A 22,927-nucleotide genomic window follows, 5' to 3' on the forward strand; every position below is an offset into this window, starting at 1 on the left:
ATCAGAAAAGTTTTTTTTCTCACAGATATAATATGGAGATGCGTGTTGAACATCTTAGAAATTATCTAAATCATATTGTATAAATAATTAAACCTTCATATGTTACAGGTAGAACTTTTAGCTATGGATCAATACGTTGTTCATCATCCGAACCATCCATGCCACCATGTGACTTTGTACCAGAGAAGTACCAGGTACTTATGTTATGAATAGCAGTGTTATTTTTTATACGACCGCAAGAAGTTTTTTTGGATCGTATAGCTGTATGATGTCGTCGTCTGCATCCTCTGCGTCGTCGACATTAACTTTAGTTTACGTGAATGGATCTCTTTGAAATTGAATAAGAAGGTTCAATACCACAAAAGGAAAGTTGGGATTGATTTGGGGGATGATGGTCCCAACCGTTTAGGAATTAGGGGCCCAAAAGAGGCCCAAAACAAGCATTTTTCTACTTGCAGGATAATAACTTGTGTATAAGTATTTCAATTGCTCTGAAATTGTTCCACAATGTTTAATACCACAAGTAGAAAGTTTGGATTCATTTTGGGGGTTATGGTGCCAACAGTTTAGGAATTAAGGGCCTAAAAGGGGCCAAAAACAAGCTTTTTTGTAGTTTCTGGACAATAACGTGTATGTAAGAGTATGGATCTATCTGACATTGACCACAAGGTTCCATATCAAAAAGGGAATGCTTGGATTCATTATGGGGTTATTGCCCCATTCATGCAGGAATTAGGGGCCAAAAAAGGGCCAAAAACTAGCATATATATAGTTGCCAGATAATAACTTGTGTTTAAGTGTATGGATCTCTCTGAAATAGTACTATAAGGTTCCATACTACAAAGGAAAGGCAGGCAACCAGTGAGGGGTTATTGATCCAAGGGGGGATTCAAAAGCTTTTGGGGGGTTCCAATTTTTTTTAAGGGGTTCAATTTTTTTTCTCAAAATTTTTATAAAGTTTCAAGAAAAAATCTTTTATACCACAGTATTGTGCAATAGATTTGTAAGATCTTGATTTTTTGTGTGTCTCAGAAACCTATATTATGTCAAAAATTTGATTACAATCCAAATTCAGACAGTATCAAGCTTGAATATTGTGTCCAAATTTGGCCCAACTGTTCAGGGTTCAACCTCTGCAGTCGTATAAGGCTGTGCTCAGCGAAGCATTTTATTAATAATTGTAGTGGCAGATTCAGTTGGAACCCCCCTTGTTTTTGGATGATCAATGCATTTGAATGGGGATTTATGGTTGGAACCCCCTCTCCCCTTTGTCCTGGGTTGGGAACCCCCTCTTTTTAAAATGGCTGGATCCGCCCTTGAATCAATAGTTTGAAACTAAAAGTTACCCTTTGGCTAACAAAATAGTATCATGTCACAGTCCATAATCACAAATGTGAATTCAAGTGACCGTTTCAGTAAGATTTAAAAAAAAAGGTAATATGTTATGCCATACAAGCATTTCATATACAAAAGACTCATCAGTGCCAATAGAATCAAAACATTTCATAGGCTAAATCAAACAGGAAGTTGTTAATAACAAAATATAGATTTTTGGGTAAGGATTACATGAAATGCAATCAAAACTCTATTGTCTCTGCATTGATAGCTTTATTTGCATTATTTTGCATCATCTCTATCTTTGACAGTAGTCATTAATTATGCATGTTATAATTGAGGTGAACAATCTTTAGCTCCATGTTAAGCAATTAAATATTAATGAAATATACTAATTACTTAGATATTTTATAGATACTCAATAATGTTAGTCTCTAACAAAAATATGTAGAGACTGAAACTTTGGTTGTACTTAAATTTAAATCAATATATATATGTCAATAGCAAACAATTTAGAATGCAGACAAAAATATAATATTTTTTTTTATCTTACATCATGTGATGACAACTCAAGTATAAAATTATTTATCACATGAATTACTGTGGATCGATAAATGTATTCATGAGATATCCAATGTTCAAAGATTTTATGTGTTAAGGTACAATACAAATTTAAATGTTTAACAAAGTGCACATTCTGTATGCTTGTATGCAGACTTGGTGAACAACATCTAATATCCACGAACTTTTCCACAATCCATGCCAATTAGTACCCACAAAAATAATCAACAGTTCTTTGTACCTTGCATTTGGCCTTTGTTAGTTTTGTATGTATTTTTTTAGTTTTAGTTCATTAATATGTTTTGGAGTTTAGTGTGACGTCAATTTTCACTGAAACTGGTAAACATTTTTTTAAGGGTCAAGCTGCTCACCTACCAGAAGCCCGCTTTGCTATGTTGAAGACCCATTTGTGGTCTTCTGCTGTTTTCTGTCCTTTAGTCAGGTTGTTGACACATTCCCCAATTCCATTCTCAATTTTATTTGATGTCATGATTATACTTAAATAACATTTGTGCTCCTCTTTTAGGGAATAAGCTATGATGATGCAATGAAGGTCAGAAGTAAGAACCTGACCCCAGCTTTGTTGACATTCTACAAGAAACCAGTCATGATAAACCAGGGTCACATGCAATGGCTGTGGGATATCGATGGCAAGAGATACCTTGACTTGTTTGCTGGTATTGTTACTGTTAGTGTCGGACATTGTCACCCGTAAGTTACAACAAACATTTATGCATCATACCTGTATGGAAATTTTGACGATCTTACTGTTATTAAGTAACATTCGCTTTGACTTGGTAGTCATGCTTAACCATCAATATGAGTTAAAAATGTCATATAAACCAAAATGTTAATTTGTATATTATGATTTCATAAAATGCTGCATACAATATATACTCTTAGAATTTATAATGCCATTTCTAAATTTTTCAATACTATTTTTAGCTAATATTAGTTGGTTTTTGGTAAGAGAAACATTGTTCAGCAGAGATACTAATATATAACTCTTCATTCTTTCTAAGTAAAGTTACACAAGCAGCAGAGAAACAAATGAGAAAACTATGGCATACAACTAATATATATCTTCATCCTGCCATCCATGAATATGCAGAGAAACTTGTTGCTAAACTACCAGGAGATCTTAAGGTACTGATATTAATAAAGCTAAACTACCAGGAGATCTTAAGGTATATGATATTAATAAAGCTAAACTACCAGGAGATCTTAAGGTATATGATATTAATAAAGCTAAACAACCAGGAGATCTTAAGGTATATGATATTAATAAAGCTGATACAGTAAAAGTACTGTTTTTTTTTTTCATCAGTTCAGTGATCTATAGTTTTTGATGAAGTTGAAGTCCAATCAACTTTAAACTTAGTACACATGTTCCCCATGATGTGATTTTTCTAATTTTAATGCCAAATTAAAGTTTTGACCCCAGTTTCACGGTCCACTGAACATAGAAAATGATAATGCGAAGTTCAGGTTAAAGTTTTTTTCAAGGTAGTTTTTGATGAAGTTGAAGTCCAATCAACTTGAAACTTAGTACAAATGTTCCCTATGATATGATCTTTCTCATTTAAATGCCAAATCAAAGTTTTGACCCAAATTTCACAGTCCACTGAACATAGAAAATGATAATGCGAAGTTGAGGTTAAAGTTTTTTTCAAGGTAGTTTTTGATGAAGTTGAAGTCCAATCAACTTGAAACTTAGTTCACATGTTCCCTATGATATGATCTTTCTCATTTTAATGCCAAATTAAAGTTTTGACCCAAATTTCACAGTCCACTGAACATGAAAAATGATAGTGCGAGTGGGGCATCCATGTACTACTGGACACATTCTTGTTATTTTTCACTTACACTTTCTAATTTTATCAATAACGTTGTAACATTACTTCCCGTTAACCACTATAACCGCAAAATGTGTACTTCACTGTTTTATTTCAACTATATATTACTCCTGAAGACGCCACACTTGCTGGCGAAACATGTCGACTTAACCAATACCATGCGGTGAAAATTTGAGTGTTGTTGTCTTTTGTGGCCACACTTACTTTTAAAGATAAAACATTAACATTGAATTTACTGAATGAAAAAAACAACAGTGAATTAATTTATTTAGAGTTTTCAGTGAAGCTTTAAAAATATTTAGATTTGATAAATAAAATCAAGCCCTTTGCAAAGTTTTTAGCTATGACATGCAATTAAAATCATAAGCTTTTTTTAAGTACTCCCCATTCTAATTTCATAGAAGAATATGCAATATATATATCAATTTATAAGAAGCACAAAACACTATTTTATATTATTATTAAAGACAACATTAACACTGATCCAAGTGAAACAATACTAGATGATGTTAAAACTGAGGATACATGTAGGTAACAAAAGCAAACTAAACACACTTAAGGATGTACTTAGGTGAGGTTAGGTGAAAATTAATAAATAAAGAATTTAAAATTGATACTTTAAGCCGGTAGAACATCCGTGAAGGATAAACATAAGCTAAAAATATTGATAGGTCATGGACCTCCTTTTCGAGATATTTGAGATTTAAATTATGGCGGGAAAAAGCTGACTCGGACTTTAACCTTATATTGGTATTGGTATTATTTGGATCTGAAAACAAAAGAAAGAAAATCAAGAATCTTCTAAAATTTTGGTAAATGACCTTTCATGAGCTATTAAGTATTATATGAAAAAATAAATGGGTGTTATGGGGCAAAATATTTTACATTGTATTGTATGGAAAAACACCAAGGAGTCTGAACATTTGACACTAGTTCCAAAACCTCACCTAAGCACATCCTTAATCTGCTGAGCTGAAAATCTAAAAATTGGTTAACAGTACATTACAATTGCTGCATGCCAATGTTTTCTTAACTCAGAAAATTCCATGAGCTTAGATACATTAACATATGAAAAAATGGGTATGAAGCAGGTGATATTTGTCAGAGTCTGTCAAAATGCATAGCTGACAAGTTTCAAAGGTTTAATGAATCAAATTTATCTTATATACTGTTTTGTAGGTTGTGTATTTTACTAATAGTGGATCAGAGGCTAATGATCTGGCATTATTAATGGCAAGAATGTATACTGGTACATTTGAAACTCTGTCCCTCAGGTAAACATGTAAATGGCCAGGATGTATACTGGTACACTTGAAGCTCTCTCTCTCTCATGTAAACATTGTTAATTGCCAGAATGTATACTGGTACACTTAAGTGGCTGATCCAGAACTTTTTAGCTCACATGGCCCAAAGGGCCAAGTGAGCTTATGCCATCACTTGGCATCCGTCGTCTGTCGTCGTCTGTCGTTGTCTGTCGTCGTCTGTTGTCGTCTGTCGTCGTAAACTATTTCAAGAATCTTCTCCTCTGAAACTACTAGGCCAAATACTTCCAAATTTCAACTGAATGTTCCTTAGGGTATCTTGTTTATAAATTTTATCCGAAGTTTTGATCTATCAACAAACATGGTCGCCATTGCTAAAAATAGAACATAGGGGTCAAATGCAGTTTTTGGGGAATAACTATGAAACCGAAGCATTTAGAGCAAATCTGACATGGGGGTAAAATTAATTATCAGGTCAAGATCTATCTGCCCTGAAATTTTCAGATGAATCGGACAACCCGTTGTTAGGTTGCTGCCCCTGAATTGGAAATTTTAAGGAAATTTTGCTGTTTTTGGTTATTATCATGAATATTATTATAGATAGAGATAAACTGTAAACTGCAAAAATGTTCAGCAAAGTAAGATTTACAAATAAGTCAACATGACCGAAATGGTCAGTTGACCCCTTTAGGAGTTATGGCCCTTTATAGTCAATTTTTAACCATTTTCCGTAAATCTTAGTTATCTTTTACAAAAATCTTCTCTGAAACTACTGGGCCAAATTGAACCAAACTTGGCAACAATTATCATTGGGGTCTCTAGTTTAAAAATTGTGTCCGGTGACCCGGCCAACCAACCAAGATGGCCACTATGGCTAAAAATAGAACATAGGGGTAAAATCAGTTTTTGGCTTATAACTCAAAAACCAAAGCATTTAGAGCAAATCTGACATGACTTTAAATGGTTTATCAGGTCAAGATTTATCTGACCTGAAATTTCAGATGAATCAGACAACCGATTGTTAGGTTGCTGCCTCTGAATTGGTTATTTTAAGGAAATTTTGCTGTTTTTGGTTATTATCATGAATATTATTATAGATAGAGATAAACTGTATAAAACAGCAAAAATGTTCAGCAAAGTAAAATTTACAAATAAGTCAACATGACCGAAATGGTCAGTTGACCCCTTTAGGAGTTATGGCCCTTTATAGTCAATTTTTAACCATTTTCCGTAAATCTTAGTTATCTTTTACAAAAATCTTCTCCTCTGAAACTACTGGGCCAAATTTAACCAAACATGACCAAAATCATTATTAGGGTATCTAGTTTAAAAATTGTGTCCGGTGACCCGGCCAACCAACCAAGATGGCCACCATGGCTAAAAATAGAACATAGGGGTAAAATGCAGTTTTTAGCTTATAACTCACAAACCAAAGCATTTAGAGCAAATCTGACATGGGGTAAAATTGTTTATCAGGTCAAGATCTATCTGCCCAGAAATTTTCAGATGAATCGGACAACCTGTTGTTTGGTTGCGGCCCCTGAATTGGTAATTCTAAGGAAATTTTGCTGTTTTTGGTTAATATCTTGATTATTATTATAAATGAAGATAAACTGTAAACAGCAATAATGTAATGCTTGGGGTATATAATGTTTTTTTTATACTTTCATCATAAATTATATTATGAACACGAGACAAACGAGACATTTCAGTGTGTCCACTCTTGTTTTTGCTTTTGAAGAAGATAAGACAGAATCGAAGAACCATTTATATAAATTGAAAACCCAAAATAATCATTCATGGAAGATTTAAGCAAAAAATTTAAGGTGAGCGATTCAGGCTCTTGAGAGCCTCTTGTTAATTATTTGTATTGCGTGATCACGCAAATACAAAGCTTATCTGGAGCTTTGCTTGAGATGTGTTGCTGTAAATTTATTTTTAGCTCACCTGGCCCATAGGTCCAAGTGAGCTTTTCTCATCACTTGTCGTCCATCGTCGTAAGCTTTTACAAAAATCTTCTCCTCTGAAACTACTTGGCCATATTAAACCAAACTTGGCCACAATCATCATTGGGGTATCTAGTTTAAAACATGTGTGGTGTGACCCGGCCAACCAACCAAGATGGCCGCCATGGCTAACAATAGAACATAGGGGTAAAATGTAGATTTTGGTTTATAACTCTGAAACCAAAGCATTTAGAGCAAATCTGACGTATCTGCCCTGAAATTTTCAGACAAATCTGACAACCGGTTGTTGGGTTGCTGCCCCTGAATTGGCAATTTTAAGGAAATTATACTGTTTTTTGGCTATTTTCTTGAATATTATTATAGATAGAGATAAACTGCAAACAGCAATAATGTTCAGCAAAGTAAGATCTACAAATAAGTTAATATGACTAAATTGGTCAGTTGACCTCTTAAGGAGTTATTGCACTTTATAGTCATTTTTTACCTATTTTTCATAATTTTTTCTAATCTTTAACAAAAATCTTCTCCTCTAAAACTACTGGTCCAAATTTAACCATACTTGGCCATAATCATCATTGAGGTATCTTGTTTAAAAAATGTGTGCGGTGACCCTGCCAACCAATCAAGATGGCCGCCATGGCTAAAAATAGAACATAGGGGTTTAATGTAGATGTTGGCTTATAACTCTGAAACCAAAGCATTAAGAGCAATTCAGACATGGGGTTTAATTGTTTTGCAAGTCAAGATCTATTTGCCCTGAAATTTTCAGATGAATCCACAACTGGATGTTGGGTTGCTGCCCCTGAATTGGAAATTTTTAAGGAAATTTTGCTGTTGTTGGTTATTATCTTGAATATTATTATAGATAGAGATAAACTGTAAACATCAATAATGTACAGCAAAGTAAGATCCACAGATAAGTCAACATGATCAAAAAGGTCAGTCGACCCCTTAAGGAGTTTTGCCCTTGATAGTCAATTTTTAATAATTTTGTAAACTTTGTAAATTTTTGTAAATTTTAACAAAATATTTTCCTCTGTAACTAATGGGCCAAGTTCATTATAAATTGAGATTATTGTAAGAAGCAAGAATGTTCAGTAAAGTAAGATCTAAAAACACATCACCATCACCAAAACACAATTTTGTCATGAGGGATTCCTCTGTGTCTTTTGTTAAATATGAAAATAGACCAAGGTGTGGCACACAGGCTCTTAAGAGCCTCTAGTTAGAAGTTACTGTTAATTAATATTAATTTTAACCATGACTGTAAGTTATCTTATATTTTAATACTTTATAATGTATTTAAATGAGTAGTTATTGTTGCCAACTTAATTAGAAATTTGAATTGAGATTGTTTTCGGAAAAAGAATTGGGGGAGTTGAAAAAAAATTGTGAGGGGTGGGCGGTAAAAATTTTCTCATTTCAGATTTCAGAAATTAAAAAGAATTTTTCTTCAAATATTTTTTATATTCAAAAAACAAAACAAAATTCATTAGACCACATTCATTCTGTGTCAGAAACCTTTGCTGTGTCAACTATTTAATCACAATCCAAATTTAGAGCTGTATCAAGCTTGAATGTTGTGTCCATACTTGCCCCAACTGTTCAGGGTTCAACCTCTGTGATCCTATAAAGCTTCACCCTGCAGAGCATATGGTTTTTATGTTGGTATCAGAAACAATGTTTACGAAACTCAACAAATCTAGTTCTTGTCTGTTTAGTGAGTTTAATTATGAAGATTAAAAGCTGAGGTATCCTATTTATGAGTTTAAATAATAAAACAATTTTAATTATCTTAACACCATTATACAATTTTATACTATTTAAAGAAGTCAGATGTAATATCCTGTAACTTACCACAGAAACAAGATAGACAAATTTATATATGTATGAATCCTGTTGTGAAATTACTTTTTCCTATTTTGCAGTGATAATGTTTTTTTGTGTGTGATCTTGATTTCCAAATGCACTTTTTACAAATACATTACACAATGTATTATTTGAATTTATAAATTCATCAATAACAGCATAAAAGAGAAGTGAAACTTTAAGAAAAATACAAATTAAATTGCTGAATTTGTCTTTTACTACACTTTTCCTCCACTGTTATCCAAGAAACTTGCTGTGTAAAAAAAATCAGAAGCTTTGTGCTTATGAAATCCTAACAGAATATTTACTTATGAGCGATTCTCTTCAGAGCCTAAATTTATTTAATTCCTTGGTGACTTTTCTAATAAGAAAGAAATCTTCAGTTTCTTTTTTCATTCAAACTTTCTTTATTCCCCAATAAAAATCAATCCTTGTAGTTATTTCAAAATGTTATGTAAAATGAATCTGTTATCAAATAACCAGTTTATGTTATGTTTTACAGAAATGCATACCATGGTGCCAGCCCGTACCTTATGGGTCTTACAGCATTATCTACATGGAAATTCAACAGTCCCACTGGGCTTGGAATACATCAGGTATTTGAAATATGGAATAATATCCCCACCCTACATGTAGATATAGGGTGTATATTTCAATCACCTTGTTAGCCTATCTGTCCATCCAACTGTCTGTCTGGTCTCCCAACAAATATTTTCTTGTACCTTTTCTTAGAAACTTCTGAACATGATGACCTCATATTTATAGTGAGTGGGGTAAAAGTGTTAAGTGTGTGGGCTTTTCTGATCTTTCAGACACTTACTTCCTGTTTTCCTGATACTGGGCATGCTTTTAACTGTCCATGAACAATCTTTGTCTGTAACAAGCATTATTTATGTAAGGTATTTTTAGAAAGATTTAAAAGAAACTGTCCTGATTAATTTTACATTATAGACAATGAATGCAGATCCTTACAGAGGCCCATGGGGAGGAGCAAGATGTAGAGATTCTCCGTCTCAGGTAATTAATTATTGTACAAGTCCATTGCCAAAAATGAATTCCAAAGATATGTATTATCTAGAGTAGACTTCAGGGCATTACAATTATATTTGAATGTGGTGTTTTTGAAAATATCAACAGTGCTCTCATAGTCTGTGTAGAGTACACCAGCAGGACAATAAAAATTATTTGATTTGAATAATAAAAAAGTAAAAATAAAAAATGTTACACACCAAGAGAAATGTACATTTGTACTTTGTTAAGGGGGAAATCATGTATTGTGTGAAGCAGGATGTTGCTCTCTATTTACTGTAAAACCTTTGAATTGTTGAAATTGTCAACACAACACATTTGATTTTAAATGTAATTAACATTTGCTCGTTTGACTGACATCTGACACAGCTTGAATTTTTATCTTTTAGATTATATTTTGCAGTACTGAGCAGTCATAAAATAAAAAAAACAGATTTCATTTTTAAGCAAAATAAAATTAAAAACTACATTTTGTTAATATTATTATTTGACAATTTCCAGGTAGTAGGTAGATCCTGTGACTGTGCTGAAGGTCAGTGTCAAGCTGGAGAACATTATTTGGACCAGTTAAAGGACACAGTAGCATTCTCTATGCCGAACAAAAGATGTGGTGCCTTCTTTGCAGAATCTATTCAGGTAAAGTGTGCTTAGATGACAATGCAGGGTTTTGCTTGAAATTTTATATATTGCTACATTGTAAATATACTGTCAGAACCACATGTATTATATGTAACTGTATAAAGGCAAAAAACTTTAAAAATAATTCTTATTTTATCTTTTTCATTTAAAGCAATATGTAACAAAAAAAAAATTTGCTTGGATTCAAAAATGTTATTAAAGTAATTTCTTTCATTCTTTTAACATTATAGTCCTCTTTTACTCAGGAACAGCTGTAGTGCAGATAAATGCTGCAATCTACCTTTCTACTATACTTATACAGGTGTACAGATAAATGCAGCAATCTACCTTTCTACTATACTTATACAGGTGTACAGATAAATGCTGCAATCTACCTTTCTACTATACTTATACAGGTGCACAGATAAATGCTGCAATCTACCTTTCTACTATACTTATACAGGTGTACAGATAAATGCTGCAATCTACCTTTCTACTATACTTATACAGGTGTACAGATAAATGCTGCAATCTACCTTTCTACTATACTTATACAGGTGCACAGATAAATGCTGCAATCTACCTTTCTACTATACTTATACAGGTGCACAGATAAATGCTGCAATCTACCTTTCTACTATACATATACAGGTGTACAGATAAATGCTGCAATCTACCTTTCTACTATACTTATACAGGTGTACAGATAAATGCTGCAATCTACCTTTCTACTATACTAATACAGGTGTACAGATAACACAAAGCTTTAAACAAATACTATACTAGACTTGTATAGTCTCCTGATATCCTGCTTATGTTGCAAGCGGACTGTTATGTCAAATTGCTGTTTACATCACAGATCAATTTTGAGTCCTCATTGCGATCTGTGTTTTAGTCATGTCAATTTAGTTCAAGAACAAATGCTATATTGGGATTGAAAAAAACTATACATTTAAGCTCAATCATTCAATTAGGAGATAACTGTATTGTATTTTCAGCTCCGACGGCATCAATTGGAGATTTGATGGTCGCAAATTAAGTCAACTGGCAACGCATTAGCGGAGACAGTGAACGGGTATTTGCGACCATCAAATTCCATATTGATGCCGTCGGAGTTTAAAATACAATATTGTTATTTCCATTCTAATGAAACTGACAGAAAACAACTTTAAAACATGTATTTAAAATCTGTCATATGCCGTCAGTGCTTGTGCGTATGTCCCATAGCATCAATTGTCAATTGATGCCATGTAAGAAAGTGACGTTATCCAATCAAAATGAACGTTACAAACGTTGTTGCATTAGAATGTTAAATTACAGGAGAAAAAAAAATATCCGTATAGTGTTTATTACTTGTACTGACTATGAAACAGGTGAAAAAGTAGACAAATCTCTCAATTCTCTCTGTTTCTAAAGCTCTCCAAACACATTTTATATTTACCTACACTATACATGTACTAATATTGTATATATAACATTAAGGTAAATTAAATATTTTGTAGGGAGTCGGTGGTACTGTACAGTTTCCTAAGAATTTCTTGAAGCCAGCCTTTGAATTTATTAGATCTCAAGGAGGAGTTTGTATCTCAGATGAAGTAAGATTATTGATCCATTTTTCAAAACTTGACTCTTATTTGTTGAATATGCAGGAGTTGTTTCTTGAAAAAAAAAATTATGATGGGGAAATACTATTTTTATATTACCAAATTTTGACTAGTCAGTATATAATTTTTTGACAGGTTACTTTATCTGTGGTAGGACATCCTGGTACTGGGTCAGGTAAGAGCAACTAATAGAAGTAAAATCAAGTTACCAGCTCCAAAAATTGTACTGTTAAGATAAAACTGTTATTGGCAGTTCTACAAAAGCTGATTTAAATTTTTGACCAGTAAATCTGATTTTTATTTGATAAAACAAATTGCAGTTTGCTTAATTTTGTTTTTAAAGTCAATCAAGTCAAAGTAATTGTTTTCCTCTTTATCTTATTCACATTGGCATTATTATAACAAAAACAAACCCAATTATCTTGGATAGATAAAAGTATCTAGATCTTAACACAAGTACAAAACTATGAGGTTTTATACTAAAAATATATCTATAGAAGGTTTTGCTCCAGACTATGTTTCTAATAATTGCATATTTTTCTTGTCCCTTTTTTTATTTATATTATCAAAAATAAAAAGATGTTGTATGATTGCCAATGAGGTAACTCTTAAAAAAAGACCAAATGACGCAGGAATTAACAACTATACCGCCACTATATGGCCTTCAACAATGAGCAAAGCTAATACTGCATAGTAAGCTCAGCAATAAAAAAGGCCTATATTGCCTTTTCAGTAATAACAGACCCAATACAAGAACACCAGCCGCCTAATTTATGTTCAAATTAATTAAAAGCAAAAACAAAATCAAATTTATTACACAGCAACAAACAACAGCCTCTAAATTACAGGCTCCCAAATTTGGACAGGCGCAACAATATGTTACGAGGTTAAACTCGTCATATTGGTATTTAATTATTTAGAACATTTTTATTCTGTTTTATTTTGGAAGTAAAATATTTTCTTGTAAGCATATGCTTTGTATTATAGGTGCAGACAGGATTTGGAAGACTTGGATCTCATTTCTGGGGATTTGAAACTCATGACTTAGTTCCTGATATAGGTTTGTATTAGTTGGTCCTTTTCAGAAAAGGAACAATGAATTTTTTTAAACAGAATTAATAATTTTTTTTACAGAAACTATTTTAAAGAAATGTATTCAAATATCCTTATTTGCGCGGAAACTCAATGTTGTAATTTAAAAAATTTTTATTTTCCCTTAGATTACATAGCTGAAAGGAGAAATGGTCTTATTTTATTTTTGGTCATCTATCCAAAAAAATTGTCTTATTTTTAGCTCACCTAGCCCGAAGGGCCAAGTGAGCTTTTCTCATCACTTGGTGTCCGTCGTCTGTCGTCGTCCGTCTTGTTACCTTTTACAAAAATCTTCTCCTCTGAAACTATTGGGCCAAATTTAACCAAACTTACTTAAAAAAAATTGTCTGGTGACCTGGCCAACCAACCAAGATAGCCACCACGGCTAAAAATAAAACATAGGGGTAAAATGTAGATTTTGGCTTATATCTCTGAAACCAAAGCATTTAGAGCAAATCTGACATGTGGTAAAATTGTTAATTAGGTCATTATATATCTATTCCGAAATTTTCAGATGAATCAGACAACCCCTTGTTAGGTTGCTGCCCCTGAATTGGTAAATTTAAGAAAATTTTGTCGTTTTCGGTTATTATCTTGAATATTATTATAGATAGAGATAAACTGTAAGCAGCAATAATGTTCAGCAAAGTAAGATCTACAAATAAGTCAGCATGACCATAATGATCACTTGACCCCTTAAGGAGTTATTGCCCTTTGTAGTCAATTTTTAACAATTTTTCGTAAATTTTTGTAATTTTTTACAATAATTTTCTCCTCTTAAACTTGACTTAATCCTCTTCGTTCCTTGTGGAACATAGGGCTGCTACAGTCGCTTTCCATCTTACTCTATTTTGGGCTATCCTTTTTGCTTCGGTCCAGGTATATCCAATTTCATCCAGCTCTTTGTGCCTTGATCTTCTCCAGCTGTGAAATGGTCTTCCCGCAGTTCCTGGTCTCCGATGTCCTTGGGGATTCCATTCTAATGCGTGTCTAGTGATGGTACCTACAGGTTTCCTCAAAGTATGCCCAATCCATTGCCAAGTTCTCCTCTTTAGCTGTTTAGTTGCTGGTTCCTGGTTGGTTCTTCCCCATAGGCAAATTTGGCGCAGGCATTTGTTGATAAAAACCTGGATTTGGTGTTGTACCCCTGCTGTAAGTCTCCAGGTCTCTGCACCATAAAAAAGGACTGATTTAACATTTGTGTTAAAAATACGAATATTGGTGTTTTCTGTAAATGCTGTTGATTTCCAAACTGGCTTCAGCATAGCAAAAGCTTGTCGAGCTTTACTTTTTCTTGTCCTGATGTCTGCATCTGTCCCACCAGTTCTATCCATGATGCTTCCTAAATAAGTAAACTGATCTACTTCTTCAATATTTTCTCCTTCTATTGACACTGTTCCTCCTTTTCTGGTCTTTACTTTCATAATTTTTGTCTTCTTGATGTTGATTTTTAGCCCTAGTTTAAACTACTAGGATTAATTTAACCAAAATTGTACACAATCACCATTAGGGTTTCTAGTTTAGACATTTTTTTTGTCGGATGACCCCGCCTGCCAACCAAGATGGCCGACATGGCTAATAATAGTATATAGGGTAAAATGCAGTTTTTGACTCATATCTCTAAACTCAAAGCAGTTTAAGCAAATCTTCCCATATAAAATTGTTCATTAAGTCAAGATCTATCTGCCCTCAAATTTCAGACCATTCAGGCAACCCTTTGTTGGGTTGCTGCCCCTGAATTGGTAATTTTAAGAAAATTTTGCAGCTTTTGGTTATTATCTTGAATATTTTTATAGATAGAGATAAACTGTAAACAGCAATAATTTACAGCAAAGTAAAGGCTGCAAATAAGTCAGCATGATCAAAATGGTCAATTGACCCCTTAAGGAGTTATTGCCCTTTATAGTCAATTTATAACAATTTTCATAATTTTTTAAAATTTTTACAAAATATTTTCCACTGAAACTACTGGGCCAAGTTAATTATAGATAGAGATGATTGTAAGCATGAATAATGTTCAGTAAAATAGGATCTACAAACACATCACCATCACCAAAACACAATTTTGTCATGAATCCATCTGTGTCCTTTGTTTAATATGCACATAGACCGAGGTGAGCGACACAGACTCTTTAGAGCCTCTAGTTAAAGGGATACTACAGATTTTCCATATAACACAACTTGAATTGAAAAAGGTCTTCATGGAATATGGTCGCCATCACCTACATATCAATTACCTTATGTGCTCTTCATTATATAATGCTTTGTTGGTATCTTGGTACCTTGAACAACTTTTGCACAAGGTCATGGTTTTGATCCCCATCAAGGTTAGACTAAAGACATAACAAAAGGTATTTATTGCTTCCTGAGTAAGTGCACAGCATTTAAGAGTAAGATCAAAGACTTATAGTCTTAGGGTCAGAATAGTGTGTCCAGTGAGGTGTCAATAGAGTAAATGACTTCATTGATCTAAAACTGTTAATTCGAAATTACATAAATTGTAATAGCATATATATTTTTACAGTAACTATGGCCAAGGGTATTGGTAATGGATTTCCCTTAGCTGCAGTTGTCACCACTCCAGAGATAGCTAAACACATGGGAACAGCTCTACATTTCAATACATATGGTGGTAACCCAATGGCATCTGCTGTAGGATCAGCTGTTCTTGATGTGAGTATAGGAGAGTTCAGGGATTGTTGGTGTTTCCACACAAAAATTTGACTTCACTTGCATATTTTTAACCCTTACCTTGATGAAAGCCTATTGTAACATCCGTGAGATGAAATCACAATAAGTTGGTGACAACAGAATGATCACGAAACTGCTTAAAATTTTGACATCATCATGTGACTTTGTGTTCCAAGGGAAAAGGATACAGAACAAACAGACTATCTCAGAACCAAAGTTCTGAAAATTTAAATCTGCAGTTATAGAATTATTCCTCAATTATATGATTTTGATTACATAAGCATATGGAGACTAACTAGGATTTATAATCTTGAAATTAATTAAATCACAAGTAGGATATACTTCAATGAGACAGCAACCATACAACAAGAAACTAAAAGGTATGCATCTAGAAAAATCTCGCAAAATGAAAAGCTCTTTTCTATATCATTTGGACAATTATGAATATACATACATGTATGCCATACAATATATATTTTGATCGGTTAAGAGTTGTTAAAAAAAGAACAATTTTATGTCTCAATTTTACAGGCAATTGAAGAAGATGGAACACAGGAAAATTCACATGTAGTTGGAACATATTTTATCAATAAGCTAAGAGAACTGCAGAATGAATTTGATGTTATCGGAGATGTAAGGGGCAAGGGACTTATGATTGGTGTAGAATTAGTATCAGACAGGGTAGGTGTGATTTTGATGTCATCAGGGACTTATTATTGCTGTAGAATAAATAGCTGACCCATTATTGCAGTCTGCACCTGTATAATGTAGAAAAAAGAAATAAGATTAGGTTGACATACAAGTCATGTACTTATTATACTACTAAATTTTAGGAATGTTATTAATGCAGATATACCATATAAATGTATCATAGAATATTCTTTTCCTTGAAGAAACACTTTGTTTACTTAAGGATGTTCGCTACTCTGTTTAAAAATAAAAAGCTTTTTAAAAGACTGTTATAAATTGAAAGTATGTAACTAAAGAAGCTTAAAAAGCAGAAAAAAATGGAGGGTCCGTGTGCTTGTTTTCGAGATATATTGGCGGGAAATAATTCTCTCTAGATTTTTCTTTTACTTAACATTGACACCTTTTTTGTTTAAAAAACTATGAAAAAATAACAAGGATTTCATGAGATTTTCAAATATGGCTTTTTAAATAATATGTAATAAAAATATGAAAAGAAAAGTAGGGGTTAGTGGGCAAATTTTTTTAATGGTAATACATGGATAAAACCAGAAGATTCCGAAAATCTGGCAAAAATTCAAATAGTAGAGGAGCAAACATCCTTAAGTACAACAACATGTTGAATGATTTGGTGTGTGATTTGGCACCGTCTAGCAAGTACATTAGTTCATTTGTTTATTTTGTTTATTTTGTTTTTTTAATTTTGGCTTTTACTGTCAAATATTGTGTTTGGCGATTGTATTTATCATCAAAATATAGTGCTCATGTTCTACAGTTCTTTCAAGATCGTGTAAAGTATGTCATGTATGTGTAATAGTGTTTTGCTTGAATTTTGTATGAGTTGGAGCTAATTTGGTTAAGCATTCCTCAAAGCTATATTTTATTGGAAGTTTAGTTGCACAGAAATTTGATCCATTAAAGGTTACGTTACAGACTTCATTTACGAATGCAGTGAAACAAGACATATACCTCCCTCTGGCAGCTAATCTCAATCCATCTAATTACCTGTTTAACATGTCTGTTACACAGTTAAATTTTTTTACTAATTAAATGTTACCGTTATAAAAGAACTAATAGGTGGTCTCTTTTTTGTTTTGAAGAAAAATATGCTTGTGAATTTAATCGGAGTATCGTATTGGTAAACCTTATCGTGTTTGTTGTTTTGCAACAAGTCTTTTATTTTCAAGTAGTAGTTTGTGGTATAAAGATATAGCATTACCAGTCTGGTTTAAGGTGCCCAGTAGTTCGTAAGGAAACAGTTCAAAAGAAACAATCAAGATTTTGAAATTTTTTGTGCAAGATGTACAGCAAATGCTTTTTCTAGCGCTAAAACCCTTTGATTTGTAGAAATCTTTGCTAGTCCCCTTTTGATTTGCTTAGACTAAATCCATGATAATGTAAATATTGATGATAATGAAAGAAACCAAGGTACAAATTTTATGTTTGTATAATTATTTATTACACAGGAAAAGAGAACCCCTTTGTCAACAGATATAGTTGGTAAGATCTGGGAAGACATGAAAGATATGGGTTTATTGGTTGGAAAAGGAGGATTGTATGGCACAGTGAGTTTAATTTTATTACATTTTGATAGTTATTATTTATAAACTGTTCTGAATAATTCAACAAAAGAAAGATTCAATAAATATGGTCATACCACATAAAGTTATGCTTATTATTCAAAGTTTAATTACTTCTGTTCTATAAGAACTTTTTTCAATGTTTTTCTATTTTAAATTGTTATTCTTGGAATAGTGGAGTGGGCATTAAGGTTTTAACTTTGTCCCACTATATGTCCGTCTGTGCGTCTCTAACTTTAGTTTGCCTCAACCAAATGTTATGACACTGATACACAATGCTTATTACCACCAAGCACAGATCAACTTTAAATTTGGGTAGCGTAACTCTTACCATTCTAAAGTTATGCCTCTTTACAAATGAAAAAAGTTGCAGAATTTTACGTTTCTGTTCTGGTCCGAGAACACAATTAATTCGTAGTGCATTTCTTTTAGAACATAAATGAAAATAAAAAAAATCCCACCTGCGCTTTCTCAAAGAAACTTTTACAGTGTGTTGTACTACTTTTGGGACAAATTATATCAAATTTATAGAAAACTTCATCGCCTCTAACTCAAAATATGGCCAATTTTATGTTTAGGGCGTCTTGAAATCTTTTGACAGCTTCCGAAGTGCTCATTTTCAACCTTTTTCAGCTGGACCAAATCACTACTTTCCTTTAAAATTCTGGACCCAAATTTTTTTACAGTGTAATTTCAACCCCCTTCTTGCAATTTGAGGCAGTGAACATGGAGAAATAAATTTGGAAGGGGTATAAAAATTAATGGCAAGTAACCCACTGTCAACACTAGGGACTATATTTGTGAACAACGAAAATCAAGGGACGACAATGGTGGTCTCGGACCTAATAGGGTAGAAAGAGTAGACAAATCTTAAAAAAACTTGGTATGAACAAAGCTTAATGTATTATAACACTACTTACAAAGTTTCATGACAATAGGATGTATATTATAGACATTAAGTTTAGTTCTATACTCATCTTTGCGTGTAAAATTTTGACGTTAAAATTGAAAAATTTCAACTATCAACATTTGGGGCTTTAAAAATTTAAATATTGCAAAAAAATACTTGTTAAATGCCTTAATATATAACTTATCATGTACTAAAAGCAATAGAGTACTCATTTGATTTATCAGACTTGGCATAATTATTCATAAGTCAAATTTATATGAGCCTGCGCCTAAAAATTCAGGTTTTTCAATGAAGTGGAGCCTTACATGAAGATGTAATATTTTCCAGCAATTTTAAATTTGTGAAGCTTTTTGGTTATAAATAATCCTTACATATGTATTTAAAGTACTTTAAATGGAAAGAAAAGTTACAAATAACATATCATATTAGTTTAAAAGGGTCTTAGGCCAAGTAAGACTGGAAAAAATTTAGGGTCAATTAAGGCCGTGCCACATATTTACATTTAAAAATGCATATTGAGGCTATAAAAAATAAAAATGTGTGTCTTTTTTATCATTTCTATACTCATGTGACATGATACAACAAATCTGAGCACAAAAAGACTCTTGCAAATAACTTTTCTTACAAGCAGTATGGGCTGAAACAAAGATTTTTGCCTTTTTAGGGAAAAACTTTCATGCAATTTATTCTCAACAGGCTTATATTTAAACCACTTGCTATCCTACAGAAGAAAAGAAATATAGTATGTGAAATGGAACAGGTACAATAGACATTGTAAAGTGCATTTGATACAAATTTAGTGAAGTCTCTAATATGGACATCAAATTTTATATACCAAGCTCCCCACTATTGCCTTCATCCAAACAAGGCGTTAGACAAGGGTCATTCATACAACACATTTTGCACATTTTATCTGAGATAAACTTCTTTTCTGTAGATTCAGAGTTCATAAATAAGTAAAAGAAGCAGGTAAAGGCATAGAAACACAAATATTGACACATAAAAACCTGTCAGATAGAAAGTCAGGATGCCATTTATGCATCAATATTGAAAAAGTTATAAAATGCCTATTTTGACCATAAAATGTCAAAATTGGTCGTTTTGGCAGAAATTCTATAAAATAAAAGTTTAAATCCTTTAGTTTCATGCTATTTGACAAGTTGACACCATCAAATCATTTAGGGAAGTTGCCAGAGTACAAATTCTATATTTACAGATTTCACCTCTTAGGTCCGAGAACACAATTAATTCGTAGTGCATTTCTTTTAGAACATAAATGAAAATAAAAAAAATCCCACCTGCGCTTTCTCAAAGAAACTTTTACAGTGTGTTGTACTACTTTTGGGACAAATTATATCAAATTTATAGAAAACTTCATCGCCTCTAACTCAAAATATGGCCAATTTTATGTTTAGGGCGTCTTGAAATCTTTTGACAGCTTCCGAAGTGCTCATTTTCAACCTTTTTCAGCTGGACCAAATCACTACTTTCCTTTAAAATTCTGGACCCAAATTTTTTTACAGTGTAATTTCAACCCCCTTCTTGCAATTTGAGGCAGTGAACATGGAGAAATAAATTTGGAAGGGGTATAAAAATTAATGGCAAGTAACCCACTGTCAACACTAGGGACTATATTTGTGAACAACGAAAATCAAGGGACGACAATGGTGGTCTCGGACCTTCTGTCCTGAAAGGTCAAGTGAGCTTTTCTCATCACTTGGCGTCCGTCGTCCGTCGTCCTGCGTCCGTCGTCCTGCGTCCGTCGTCCGTCGTCCGTCGTCCAATTCTACCAAACTTGGCCACAATCATCCTTGGGATATCTAGTTTAAAAAATGTGTGGCGTGACCCTTCAAACCAACCAAGATGGCCACCATGGCTAAAAATAGAACATAGGGGTAAAATGCAGTTTTTGGCTTATAACTCAAAAACCAAAGCATTTAGAGCAAATCTGACATGGGGTAAAATTGTTTATCAAGTGAAGATCTATCTGCCCTGAAATTTTCAGACGAATCGGATAACCTGTTGTTGGGTTGCTGCCTCTGAAATGGTTATTTTAAGAAAATTTTGCAGTTTTTGGTTATTATCTTGAATACTATTATAGATAGAGATAAACTGTAAACAGCAATAATGTTCAGCAGAGTAAGACCTACAAATAAGTCAACATGACCAAAATTGCCAGTCGACCCCTTAAGGAGTTATTGCCCTTTATAGTCAATTTTTAACAACTTTTCATCATTTTTTGTAACTTTTCTAAAAATCTTCTTCTCTAAAACTACTTTGCCAAATTTAATCAAACTTGGCGACAATTATCATTGTGGTTTATAGTTTAAAAAATGTGTCCGATGACCCAGCCTACCAAACAAAATGGCCGACATGGCTAAAATTAGAACATAGTGGTAAAATGCAGTTTTTGCTTTATATCTTTGAAACCAAGACATTTAGGGCAAATCTTTCAAGATTTTAATGTCCATCAGAATAAGATATATCCCCTCACAAATTTTCAGTTGAATCGGACAACCTGTTGTTGGGTTGCTGCCCTTAAATTGGTTATTTTAAGAATATTTTGCAGTTTTTGGTTATTATCTTGAATACTATTATAGATAGAGATAAACTGTAAACAGCAATAATGTTCAGCAAAGTAAGATCTACAAATAAGTCAGCATGATCAAAATTGTTAGAGGACCCCCTAAGGAGTTATTGCCCTTTAGAGTCAATATTAAACAACTTTTCCTCATTTTTGTAACTTGTATAAAAATCTTTTCTAAAACTACTTGGCCAAATTTAACCAAACTTGGCCACAATCATAATACTAGGGTATCTATTTTTAAAAAGAGTGTCTAATGACCCCGCCTACCAACAAAGATGGCCGACATCAGTAAACACATTAACAGGTGAGCGACACAGGCTCTTGAGAGCCTCTAGTTTGTTTGCCTCAAACAAATGTTATGAAACTTATATGCACTGCTTAATATCACATAACATAAATCAAGTTTGAATTATGGTGGCCTCTCTTTTAATGTTCTAGAGTAATGCCCTTTACAAATGGAAAAATTGACAAATTTTCCGTTTTTGTTCTCTAACTTCAGTTTGCAACAACCAAATGTTATGGAACTTATGATCACTTATGCACAATGCTTGTTACCACAAAACACAGATTAAGTACAAATTTTGGTAGTGTGACTTTATGGTTCTTGAGTTATTTACCTTTATGATTTTATATGCAAGCAGGGGCATCATCAGTGGACACATTCCCCATCTATTTGACTTCATATTACATTTCAATCTATTGTATGTCTTGATATTTTGATTGGCTTTGACTTTGTTCTCAATTCCAATTTTAGAAAAAGTAAAAAAAAAAGCAAATAAAAATGAGAAATTTGTTTACTACAGTCCTTTATTGCTATGCTCAATTTTTAGCTCACCTGGCCTGAAGGGCCAAGTGAGCTTTTCCCATCATTTTGCATCCGTCATCGTCGTCTGTCGTTAGCTTTTAAAAAAAACTTCTCCTCTGAAACTACATGGCCAAATTTAACCAAACTTGACCACAATCATCATTGGGATATCTAGTTTAAAAAATGTGTGGCGTGACCCGCCAACCAACCAAGATGGCCGCCATGGCTAAAAATAAAACATAGGGGTAAAATGTAGATTTTGGCTTATAACTCTGAAACCAAAGCATTTAGAGCAAATCTGACATGGGGTTAAATTGTTTATCAGGTAAACATCTATCTGCCCTGAAATTTGCAGACGAATCAGACAACCTGTTGTTGGGTTGCTGCCCCTGAATTGGCAATTTTAAGGAAAATTTTGCAGTTTTTGATTATTATCTTGAATATTATTATGGATAGAGATAAACTGTAAACAGC

At 33.1% G+C, this 22,927-nt stretch overlaps 1 protein-coding gene across 1 annotated transcript in view; it reads left to right on the plus strand.

The window, feature by feature from the left end:
• The window catches only part of LOC139523550 (alanine--glyoxylate aminotransferase 2, mitochondrial-like), a 31,971-nt gene that overhangs the window by 4,845 nt on the left and 4,199 nt on the right, over positions 1 to 22,927 (plus strand). The window contains exons 2-13 of the mRNA XM_071317665.1: positions 109 to 194; positions 2,423 to 2,607; positions 2,919 to 3,042; positions 4,932 to 5,026; positions 9,353 to 9,446; positions 9,802 to 9,867; positions 10,381 to 10,515; positions 12,000 to 12,092; positions 13,089 to 13,161; positions 15,718 to 15,866; positions 16,416 to 16,565; positions 18,038 to 18,136. Of these exons, the coding sequence (XP_071173766.1) occupies positions 109 to 194; positions 2,423 to 2,607; positions 2,919 to 3,042; positions 4,932 to 5,026; positions 9,353 to 9,446; positions 9,802 to 9,867; positions 10,381 to 10,515; positions 12,000 to 12,092; positions 13,089 to 13,161; positions 15,718 to 15,866; positions 16,416 to 16,565; positions 18,038 to 18,136 (1,349 nt within the window). The remainder of the gene's footprint in view (positions 1 to 108; positions 195 to 2,422; positions 2,608 to 2,918; positions 3,043 to 4,931; positions 5,027 to 9,352; positions 9,447 to 9,801; positions 9,868 to 10,380; positions 10,516 to 11,999; positions 12,093 to 13,088; positions 13,162 to 15,717; positions 15,867 to 16,415; positions 16,566 to 18,037; positions 18,137 to 22,927) is intronic.

The sequence above is a fragment of the Mytilus edulis genome, chromosome 5, assembly GCF_963676685.1.
Source record: "Mytilus edulis chromosome 5, xbMytEdul2.2, whole genome shotgun sequence".
Taxonomy (NCBI): domain Eukaryota; kingdom Metazoa; phylum Mollusca; class Bivalvia; order Mytilida; family Mytilidae; genus Mytilus; species Mytilus edulis.